Below are 12,642 nucleotides of genomic sequence, written 5' to 3'. Positions count from 1 at the left end.
GGACAGACCATGCTGCATTATGCTGGTTAAGATCATTAAAGAACCCAGAGAGACAACGGGCACATTGGATCAGAAAGATAGACCAGTATAACTATGTTATTGAATGCAAAGAAGGAAAATCTCATGGAAATGCTGACGGACTGAGCCGAAGACCCAGCAAAAATGACTGCAGACATTGCTGCAAAAGAGAGGTTGAAATAACCACGTGCATCAAGAGAAGGTGTCTAGCTTAAGCCCTGCGACAAAGAACTATTGGGCAAATTGGGACCAGTTGAAGCTTGGTAGATGGTAGTCTTGTCCGGAGATAGGAAAGTGATGACCTGGCAAACAGTTATCCTGAGAAAATTATGGGAAGTTGTGCTGCGTCAATCCCATGATAGAATCATAAATCCTATGATAGTTTAACAGGAAGACATCTTGGAGTTAAGAAGACATTCAGTCACCTACGGCAGAGATTTTACTGGATAGGTATGAGGCAAGATGTGGAAGAATGGTGCAGAACCTGCAGTACATGTTGTACAAAAAGAGGACCAAAGTAAACTGGATGTGCTCCAATGAAGTTATATCAAGTTGGAACACAAATGGAAAGAGTAGCCTTTGACATTGCTGGTCCGTTGCCCCAAACTCGTGCTAGAAACAAGTACATTTGTGTGGTGATGGGTTATTTTACCAAGTGGCCTGAGGCTTATGCAATACCAAATCAGGAAGCTACAACTGTAGCTATGGTTATTAGTGATTTCTTCTTCAGGTTTGGATTGCTATACGAACTGCATTCAGATCAAGGCCATAACTTTGGCATACAAAAGACCAGGACAATGCTACTTCACCAACAGTCTGATGGTAGAAAAAGTACAATTGGACATAGAACAGGAATTGGCAAAGTTTTCTAATAGCCACCAAGATGACTGGGATGTCTTATTCCCTCCACTGTTGATGCCCTATAGAACAGCAGAGCATGAATCCACTGGATACACTCCAGCAAAGCTGATGTTTGGTCGGGAACTTTGGTTGCCAGTGGACCTGATAATAGGACGATCACCTGATGAAGAGTTGCCTGGAAATGTGTTCGTGAAAATGTTATCTGAAAGGATGGATGATATTCATCATCAAGTGCATTCAAACTTAAAAACGTCTGCTGATTCGATGAAGCTATGTTATGATAAGAAATCCACTGAAGTTAGCTTTGTACCAGTAGAGAAGGTGTGGTTGTATAATCCAGGAAGATCAAAGGGAAGTCTCCTAAGTTGTCTTCTCCATGGGAAGGCCCATATGACATAGTGAATCGTCTCTCAGACGTGACTTTCCAAATAAAATTTGGTCAGTGAGATAAGATAAAGGTGGTGTATGCCAACAGGCTTTGGCATTATCATGGTCCAGTACATTTCAGTTTCAATGAAATGAAGAACAGAACAAATGATGCTGCTGAAGATGTGTCACCTGAAAAAAGCTACTGTTGAAGAAGAAACTCTGCCCGGTTTTGAGAAGGAAAACAGTGAAGCCATTAATAAAGTTACTACCACTGATGTGCCTGCTAATGATAATGGGACCTTTCCTGATGGAGCAGATGAATCCCACATAAAGCAAAAGTCAATGAGACGGAGACCAGTATGAAAGAAGAAACGTCTTGTAAAATTAAGAGACTTTGTTGTATTTTAATTTTGTGTTTGTAAATTCTGAACATTTAATTAAGTTATTGTTAATTATCTATTGGTTTAATGTAAATGGCTATTGGTCGGGACAAACAATACTAAAATATGACAGTGGAAGTCACATGATGCTGTTAGCACATTTGGCACTGGTAGCATGCATGAAATTTCTTGATTGATCAAATATGATCGGGGAGGCCAGAGTGTAATCAAGATGCCCCCTTAGTTAGTATATAAGCCTGGAAGAGAAGCCAGCAATATATATATAGATAATTAAATAAGTGTACAGTAGTGACGGTAAGTAAACTATGTGAATCACTGTGATTTATAGCATGTATTATAAAAGTTGTTAAGGTTAAAGTGACAAGAAATGTATTGACTGTGGAATTAGTGAGTACTAAAAGTTTGTATCGAGGAAGGATAAACTAGTTTAATCAAGAAAGGACTTGTATCGCTGAAGTTCCTCGGAAAGAATTTGTACTGGAAATTATCAAACAAGCAGATAGGTAACAATATTAAATGATGTATTATATTACGTTATCTATAACCAGTAGAAAGCTTATGTTTAAATACATCAAATGATGTATTATATTACATTGTTTATAACCAACAGATAGCTAATGTTTTAATCTATCAAATGATGGATTATATTACACTGTTTTTAGTATAGAGTATTGTCTATTTCACTTTCAGTTTAAAAGTTTCTGTCTAGGTGTTGGATAGACATGCATAACGGAAGCTTTAAAGGTTCTTATGTCATAGTTAAAAAGCCAGAAAAAATATGATAGTTACAGAACATTGTTTGCTTTCTTTTTGTTATTTTTCTGTGTTCTTAAGTACATTATTTAAGTAAATTAAAATTTAGTGTACTTGTACCATAAGAATAAAAAAATAGACTTTAATTTATTCAGCAAGTGACAGCAAAAAAAAACAAACAAGAGATCACAGGTGATATATTTCTTGTTTTTCATGTATATTCTATATTTATCTTTATAAAACTATAATATTGTTATATTGGGCAAGATAATGAAAAATGTTAATACAATTCTTCATGAAGTATGCTCACAAGCAGCTCATAGGTTATGTATTCAATACAGTAACATAAGCTACACTTCACGAAGTGATTTACAACTAGTGCAGGATTATTAATTAGACATGGGTGAAAGAGCAATCTTATAAATAAAAATAATTTTCTGTGTATCGGTCTGTCTGTGCGTGTGAAATACCAATCAAGCCCAAACTATTGGGCCAATTGCCACCACTGCTGACGTATAGACTAAATCGGACCTCCTGGCTACTAAATGCCAATCTGTGCATGTGCAGAACTGTCTCCTTAATACTTTGACCTAGGAAACTCAAACACTGTAGGATGAAAGTTAGGGTGAGGATGTGCTATAGTGTGCAGAATTAAGTTTTTAATGCTTTCACTGGTTGCCCTGAAAATTGACAGGTAGATGCCTTTAGACCCAGGTCAGTTGTAAGCATATTAGACCTGAACTCCAAAGCGCAAATCTGACCTTTGACTGATGAAACTATCTTTTTCGCTTCAAAACAATATATATACATCATCGTCTAAATCCAGACTTTTCCGTTAGTTTTCCCTACAGGTCACCCCCAAAACATAAGAAGTCCAGTCTCTCCAAGTCCAAGGCATCCTCAAAGAGAGCAGCATTGTTGTGAGGAAACCATATGCTGGAGCACCATGAAGAAAGAAACAAGTAATCCACCATAGCTGCATGGGCTGAGGAAACCAGGAGGAGTGGGAATCTCAACACCTCAAAAACTGAATATCCACTGCAGTAGCAAGAGCTGATGAAACACCTGAACACCATTAATCTCAACAACTAAGAAACTGAATGTCCACTGCAGCAGCAAGAGCTGATGAAACTTCTGAACACCATTGATCTCAACAACTCAGAAATTGGAGGGCCACTGCAGCAACCAAAGCCAATGAAGAACAACAACATGCTGCTGTTACAAAAACAAAAAGAAATAACCCTAACTGGAGCAGTTATCAACCTGAAATAGAAGTACCACTCCAGGGTGTCAATGGGCTTTATATCAGTTACTTGCTAAGAATGTGGTGCTAAAACATGGAAAGAAGAATCTAAGGGAATGTAGTGATGGAAAAGTCAAGCTTAGCCTTGTAGAGACCCCTCCTGAGCCACTGAAATCTGTGGTTTCTGGTCAAACACCTCTCAGTCAAAGCACTTTCTGGCCAAAATCAGGAAGTACAATTCTTGCCTTCAAATGACTTCTTTTGGTGCATCACAGTTCAAGGCCAAGTCTAGCATAGAATGTTGAAGAGCCCAAGTCTGTTTGGATTTACTCCACAATTCATTGATCCGAAGTTTCAAACATTCATCTCAACAAGTCACCTCCAATAATTACTAGGTTGTAATCAGTGCGGACAAGGTCTCTGGAAAAGGGGGGGGGGAAGCATGCATGGAGTTATACCAAGACAACACCATCAAATGAATTCCTGAGCCAAATAGAGCCTATGATGTCCTACAACATCTCATGATCCTTTGGCAAGGTCAAGATGGGTACCACTTCAAGATTCCTAAAATTATCAGTGACAGGTCAGGCTCATTCTAACAAAGCTATCTCCTCCAAGGAGGAAACCACATCTTACAGTACGCCAACCTTTTTTACCATTATGTCGTGGATGAATATGCCAAACTGAGAGTGTGCATTTTTGTTACATTCAACTCAATCAAAAACACCTGAGTGTAGAACAGTAAGTTCATCTCAGGGATGCTGTCAATGCTGATAGAGATGCAAATGCTCAGAATATGGGGAGATTGGTTATTTTGCTTTCATCCTTCAGAGGTGGACTAAGACACAAACATGAAAAGGCTCAAGATGCGATGACCTATGTCAGATAATATGGCAAGCTCAATCTCTTCATCACCTTCATTTGCAATCAAAAACCCAATATGAGCTTTATCAAAACCAAAAGCTAATAGAGATACATGATATCACTGGCAGGGTGTTTAAACTTAAAATTGATGAACTGAAGAGGCTGATCACTACAATGGATGATGGTGTCTTTGGGAAGACCACTTGCAGACCACTGAGTGGCAAAAATATGGCCTTCCTTATGTCCACATCTTGGTATGGTTGAGGAAAGAGATTCATGCAAGTGATGATTGACACATTTATCAGTGCTGGCTACCTGACTCTGATAAAGACCCTGACCTATTTGATGTGGTCCGTAAGAAAATGGTCCATGGCCCAAGTAGGAAGCTCAATCCAAATTCAACCTCAATGCAGGCCTGCAAGTATACCAAGAAGTTTCCCAGAAACATCTTACAAGAAACTCAGACAGGGCATTATGGCTATCCTCTATATCATCACAGAAAACCTGAAGATGATGGTTTTGAAGCAATGCTCAGACCTGGTACTAACTATGAAATGAAGGTTAACAGTCAGGGGATCATTCTCTACTGCACTCTTCTGTGCAAGATCTTTGAGGTTCACATGAATGTGGAATTCTGCAATTCTGTGAAATTCATGAAATATGTTTGCAACAAAGGATCTGACATGGCTGTTTTTGCCTTGCAAAGAGAGGGGGAACTGTGGATGAAGTTCAGCTTTTTGTTATGGGAAGATACATCAGCAGCAATGAGGCCATTTGGAGAATTCTTGACTTCCCCAACCATAAGTGTTCTCCCCCCTCCCCAGCAAAAATGGTCAATGCATCTACTTCACCTGCTCAAGAACAGGTCTTGGCTCCCAAAAATACAACCCTAATGGCATTTTTTGAGTTGTGCCAAAGTGATCCATTTGCTTCCAACCTGCTCCATCATGAACACTACTACATCTGGACTGCTCAACAGAAATGGAAGTGACATGCTGGTGATAGTGAATCTGATGCCTTATGAAGAGTCTATGCAGTTCATCCCAACAACAAGCAGTGCTAATTTCTGCAAATGCTTCTCCATGTTGCCAAAGGGCCAAAATCATTCCCAGACCTCAGAACAGTGGAAGGAGTTGTCTGTCAAACATACAGGGAAGCTTGCCATCTTTGTGGAATCCTTGAAGATGATCAACACCTTAAGAGTGCCATGACAGAGTTCCCTTCTCAACTGAGATTACTCTTCTGCAGCATTCTTTAAGTTTACTGCCTGTCCAACCCCATGAGACTCTGGCAGAAATACAAGGAAGACAAGAGTGAAGACATTCTACTCAGAGCTCAGAGAGAAAATCCAAATCTCGAGGTGAACTTTTCTGATATCATCTTTAATCAGGCCCTCATCCTCACTGAAGACAAACTTCTTTCCACTGGTGCGAAAGAACTCAAGTCTATGGGCCTACCAACACCCTCCAGGGACAATTAGCATGCCCTTGCCCAAGACATCATAAGTGAATATTTCCTATGTGTTTTGGAACTTCTTGATTTTATTGAGGAAAATGTACCAAAACTGAAGGTTGAACAGAGAGAAGCCAATAAAAAATCTTGGAAGATACTGAGGCTAAAAATGGAGGCATGTTTTTCTTTGATACACCTGGCAGCACTGGGAAGACATTTTTTCTCAACATGCTCTAGCTGGGGCATCATCAGAGATTGCAGCCACTCTGCTTACTGGAAGAAGAACTGTCCATTCCACATTCAAGCTTCCACTGGGTCTATCCTGACAAGAGTCCCCTGTTTGCAACATTTCAAAAGGGAGTGCCCTTGTACAAGTCCTAGTTGATTGTGAATTAATAATGTGGGATGAATGCACCACAAGGGAGCATTTCAGGCTGTCAACACGACTTTGCAGGACCTACATTAATTTACCAAGAGAGACAATAATTCTATACAAACAATAGAGTCGAACCAGTAAATTTCGGGAAGGTGGAGACTTTCATACTCATAGAAGCTGGAATGCTGATACTCTAGAACTTCTAGAACTAGCCAGAACTGAAGAACTATTGGGGAACTCCAAGAACTAACTGATTTTTCAACTTCAGACATGAGTTTTTAATCCATATTCTCTTGCCCTTCCAGATAGTATCCAGAACTACCCGCAACACTTTAATGATCAATTTGTGCAATTTCCTGGGCTAGTTCAACACCAAAACTCTCATGTGATTGGTTACTGTTATGGTGAGTTAGCCGGTTGCCTTTCCGCTTGTGCTAGCATCATGTAAGAAATATGGCATCAAAGTACCACTTTTGAGTGTTAATATGAACTTTTTCGTAGCTTCCACAGTACTAATGAGTAAGCATCAGTAATCCATCACAACCTGCCATGGGTGTTAGTGCACTTACTTCATTGTTAAGCAATAGTTTCACATGATTCTCAATGCCACTGATCCAGCTAGTTGTACTTTCTAGCTCTCGGCCTTACTTACGCCATTTCTCCATGTATATGTTCACTCAAAAACTCAGAAAATTGTTATAACTTCGTTCTTAAACTCTTTTCAACTACTAAACATACTAAACCAATTGTAAAAGTCCCTCAAAAATATCCAGTTGCTTCACAACAGACCTTACTTGTTGTACCTCGAATGATGATCTGCGACGAGATTGAAAACACCAGGCACATGACTTGCAATAAGATGAATGTGACATGCATGGGCCCAGTATAAGAGCTCCAACATCTGAAAACAGATGGTTATGTGCCACCACCATAGAATTGTCCAAATGAACCATCACCAGACAATGATGGACAAAAAGAAGGAAGTGATGTAGAGCCAGATGTACCACCAGAAGTTTGAGAACATTGATATGCAAGACAGAGTCATCTGCTGACTAACAGCTCAAAGCTTCCTGGTGATTGATCCATGCCCCCCCTTGAAGGGATGCATCCGTGAACAAATGTAGATCCAGACATGGGGGAGGAAGTGGCAAACCGATATGAGCTTTCTCCCACCACCAGTGCAGATCATCTCGCAGGGAAGGAGGAGTGGAGATGATGGTGGAAAGAGAATATCAAGCAAGGTTCCATCTGTCGTGAAGCACCCATTGCAGGGATCTCATGTGGGCACTACCGAGAGGGATAAATGCAGTCATTGAGGACCCCATCCCCAAAAGTGATAGAAACCTGCGAGCAGTAAATGATCAAGTTGAGAGGGCTCGGTGAATTAAAAGTTCCATGGTCCGAAGATGTAAAGAAAGCATAGCAAAACTGATATTGGTGTCAAAAAAGACCCCTAAATGGATCAGGTATGGTGTAGGTCAAAGGAACGACTTCTCCAGTTTGATAAACCAGCCTGCTTGAGCTGCCACAGAAAGGAGTTGGTGGGTATAAGTGGCCGTTTTCTGTTTGAAATGAGCCAGTAGGAGCCAGTCATCCATGTAAAAATGAAATCACATCCCTAGAGCATGAAGATGGTAAGCAAACACCCAGATGATGTGACAAAACACATGAGCTGATGCAAGTCCGAAGGGAAAATAAGATCAAGACTGCTGGGCAAATGGGATGTGAAGGTAAGCATTGGAGAGATCCATTTTTGTCATCCATATTCCTGGCAAACATCTCAGGGTGAGAAAAGACTCCACGGTAAACTTGGGAAGTGCGATGAAGTGGTTGTGGTGAGATAAATCAATAACTGGTCACCAATCCCTGATTTTCTTGGAAACCATGAAAAGACGGGAATAAAAACTTTCAGAAGGGTAGCCAACCAGTTCAATATCCTGCTGTGAAAGCAATTCTTGAACTGCCTCTGACAAATGCTGGCATACCACAGGATATGGAGGAAGAGGAAAGCAAATGTGGCAACGAAAGAGGGGGAAGAGGGGAAAGAAACTAGAGAATGAATTTTTCTGATAGAACCCATATCACCCATTGATCATCGATGAACAGATGCCAGCGAGAAAGAAAGTTCAACAGTCAAGCTCCTACCAGCACCAAACCCACAAGGTAGTCATCAGTACTGTTGGCGACGAATATTTCGTCGTCAAGGAAATTGATGAAAAGAAGTACCCTGACTAGCAGGAATTGGTAAGAGTTGGGAGGATGGGAGATGGGAATAGAGACATAAGTTGTAGTTTCATGTTAGAAACTTTTATGTTTACTTTAGGGTTACAAGGTCAGTTATACCGACAAGTTCATATGGTAAGTGTTGAGCCAGTGTCAACCAACTTAAGTTTTAGATGATGTTTCTACCTACCAGATGTTCTTTCTAAATCAGATTCAGTATCTCTTTGAAATTCAGTTTCTGTTTTCACATTCATAACATTATAGTGTGAATTATCCTGATCCTCATCATCACTGTAACTGAACGTTGAAATAACATCATCTTGTAGCAGATCACCAGGATGTTCCATTTTCACTGGAACAGATATGTTCTAAAATCAAACAACATTTGAAAGGGTTAACAGAAATAAATCCTAATGTTATCATTTCATACAACATTTTTTCTTTATACTGGAATAATTTAGAGAAAGGCAGTTTCATTAGCTGAAGTTCCATGTTTTGTATTGACATGCAACACAAAACAAGAAGTTTTTCTACAGTAAACACAAAAAACAATAATTTTTTCTTTAAAAAAGAGAAAAAATTATTCTAAAGGTAACATCCAATAACAACTTTCTTATTTAAAGAGACAACAATTTATTTTAAAGGTAACACCCAATAACCACTTTCCTATTTAAACAGAGAAGAAATAATTCAAGAGGAAAGTTATCATTTTCCTAATCTGAAAATGTATTTCCAAAGATACTTACCTCCACTGACACTTATAGCTATTTTATTAAACTACTATTTCATGAATTTATGTCAATAAGTTTGGTATCAATCTGTGGATTATAATTCAAATTTTAGTACTTTATATTACTCAATTTCCTAATTTAAAGCAAATATTAAAAAAACACAGATAAACATTGATTTTTGTATGTCACATGGTATGATGAATGCAGCACTGGTTCAAATTAGATGTTTGTGAAGTCAAAATACTAAGTCTATAGTTTTGTACAAATTAGAAACTCAAATTACCAATACTAACAACCTAGAATATAAAATAAGAGCCTCTTATCTTTTCAATTTGCTACGATATTGATCATGTAATAAATCAAACACAGTGGCACCCCACCCACCTCTTTCCTTTTTTGGAAACGCTCCTTTATATACATTTGCTTCTATATGTGACATGAATAACCAATCGGAAGCTCAAAATGTCCCCCTATTGGCTTTCTCAGCCATTTTAACAGACTTGGCGCCATTTCTTTCTTTTGAACCAATATTTCAACTAAGTAGGGTGTCTGTTTAGTCTGCTTGAAATTTCATATTTTTTTTAGACTAAAATACATCTTAGTTACTAAGCTTGATAAATTATAGTGGAATTCTATGGTATTAATGTAGTAATTTATGATTTTTTAGTTATTCAAATATATATATATGAAACCCCCAAAAAATATTTCGTTTCACATCCTCCATGTTACAAAATTTTTAAAGGCTTAGCAACCTACGTCAAGCAGCAACCGAGTACAAAGGTTGTAACTGTTCTATGTTTTAGGAAAAATATGTTTAAGAACTTGTTTCAAAATAGCAATAATCTACATACATGCATACATAATGTATAATAATTGAAATGTGACTGTATTTTACAAAATACTAGTCTACTAAGCCAAGACAATTTACTTTGCACAGACCTAAGGTTAGTTTTATGTTATTTGATATGGTAACATGAGTGCACGTGAGCTGCATCTTTGTAACTTCTGTATTGTTTGCCAGGCATGGCTGAATGGTCAATATAATAAAAATAATAAATATACATAAATGTATAGTGTTATGTGATTTAAGCTATTTAGTCTAAACATTTATGTTCTTGTGTTCATTCTAGAATGAAAGAGGCATAATTTATATTTATTTTGTAATTTTTTATGGTTGTTGCAAGATCGGTCAAAATCTACCGAACCCATACAAAGATTAATTACTGAAAATAACAGATAAAATAAAAAGTTTTTCTTCAAAAACATTTGATAATTTGATAATCTCAACATTATAAAGATCTCGCATGTAAAATTTCAAAATTTTCTGATGCATAAAAGTATTTTTAATCTTAAAATGAATATTACTTTGCATGATAGATAGGCAACATGTCAAAAAAAAACGACATGAAATAAACATTGCTTTATAAACCTTAAAACTTAATAAAAAAAGTTTAATATGTTGCATATTTAAGCATTGAAATGTTTACTGATATTCTGCCAAATTTCATTAACATTCGCTTACTAATTTAAAAGTTACATCACAAAGTATAACAAGCACAAAATGGTTATGAGGTCAGTCCCAGGGACTGAGCCTGTGCTGAGAGAGTTAAATAAACAAGAGATAATTCTAAAGGAAACACCCAATAACATATTTCTTATTCAAACAGACCAGAAATTAATATAAAGGAAACACCCATTAACCACTTTCTTATTTAAACAGACAAGAAATTATTTGAAACAAAATGTCCAACAACTGTTTTTTCAAACAAACAATAAAATATTCTACAGGAAACACCAAATAACTACTTTCTTATTTAAACAGAGAAGAAATAATTCAAAAGTAAATTTATCATTTTCCTAATCTGAAAATGCATGTACATAGATACTTACTTCCGCTGACACTTATAGCTATTTCTCGATCATCTTTGCCATCTAAATATCATGTTCACTTGCTCCATCTTTTATACCCCACTCAACTACTCTTGGCAATATCTAATTTGCAAAACTTTACATCAGCCCTGACACGCCCTCTATATAAGCACTGTATGTCGACAATATAATCACTTTTTTTGAGACTCACCCCATCCTTGTCACTAACACTGGCTCTTAGTGGGGAGGAAGGGAGGGAGAGTGTCAGCAGAGGTACTTATCTGTGAAAATACATTTTCAGATTAGGAAAATGATAACTTCCAAAACATACATACCTCCACTGACACTTATAGCTAGAATCCCACATTGAGAAGGCAGAGGGGCCAGTGAGGGCATAATTCATACAGAAAGAGTCTGCATAGAACAAAGGTGTACCATGTGAAGTGGTACCCAAGCAGGGAAAACTGCACTACAACCAGAACAGGTATGCTCTTCACCCAGAACTACAGAAAAGTGAAAAGGGTGGAATATTACACAAGTAAGTATGATGGGCCAGCCCCAACTACACAGCCAAGGTTCCACAACTCAGGGCTGGATTTAAGGGTTCATGGTACCCATGTCCCATATTGGTGGCTGGGGTAGTGGGACCACAAATATAGCCAAATCTTTGTGATAGGATTTTCACCAGCAGCCACAGTATGATGCGTTTCGAACTACTGGATTTACGAAAGAAAGAAAGCAACACTAAAGTGGACAATCCTTCTGATCAACCTGAAGAAGTCCAAAAGGTGACGTCTCAGGCCTGGATAGAAGGGATCATATTTGCCATAGTCTACCCAAGGTCCAGAACTCATCTGGTCTGGATTTACAAACATCTTTACAGTCATCTTCACTCCCCAACCAAGTGGGGAAGGAGAATTCCACTTACCCATGGAAATATGGAGAGGACATAAAGTACTGTTCCACCAAGGGCTTAAGATGGGACCGCATCACATTTGGATTTACAAGGAGATAGTGGGCACCCTGCATGAACAACCTTAGACCTGACAGTGTTCATAAGAGGGTCCAAGCACATCCCCACCAGATAGCTGAGCATCAAATCTGGACCGGTTCTATGAGTCGGCTCCCACGTACGTAGATCCTGCTTCTACTGACACCTAGAAAAAACTTCCAGGAATCTGGGTAGGGGGGTCCCCATCTTTGCCCTCTTCTCAAAAAGTGGAGAAAACTCAGCACTCCAAAGGAAAATCCTCTGTCCACCACCCCAGCAACTGGGAACTGGGTGTGGGAAGAATTCCCTACCTCCACTGGTAGCAGTAGGGGGGACATGTGTACAGTGTGGAGTCCTGAGGAACAGGTCTCCAGAGACAATGCAACAGGTGACCCATGTTCCCTATGTTTTGTTTTGTTTGTTTGTTTTGGAATTTCGCGCAAAGCTACACGAGGGCTATCTGCACTAGCCGTCCCTAATTTAGCAGTGTA

General features: G+C 38.6%; 1 protein-coding gene across 1 annotated transcript in view; it reads right to left on the bottom strand.

The window, feature by feature from the left end:
* The window catches only part of LOC106469846 (oocyte zinc finger protein XlCOF6-like), a 16,006-nt gene extending 7,082 nt beyond the window's left edge, over positions 1-8,924 (bottom strand). The window contains exon 1 of the mRNA XM_022398394.1: positions 8,751-8,924. Within this exon, the coding sequence (XP_022254102.1) occupies positions 8,751-8,907 (157 nt within the window). The 5' untranslated portion in view covers positions 8,908-8,924. The remainder of the gene's footprint in view (positions 1-8,750) is intronic.
* Positions 8,925-12,642: the final 3,718 nt, after the last annotated feature.

Source organism: Limulus polyphemus, unplaced genomic scaffold (genome assembly GCF_000517525.1).
Source record: "Limulus polyphemus unplaced genomic scaffold, Limulus_polyphemus-2.1.2 Scaffold3680, whole genome shotgun sequence".
Lineage (NCBI taxonomy): Eukaryota > Metazoa > Arthropoda > Merostomata > Xiphosura > Limulidae > Limulus > Limulus polyphemus.
This window is presented reverse-complemented; position numbering and strand designations above follow the sequence as displayed.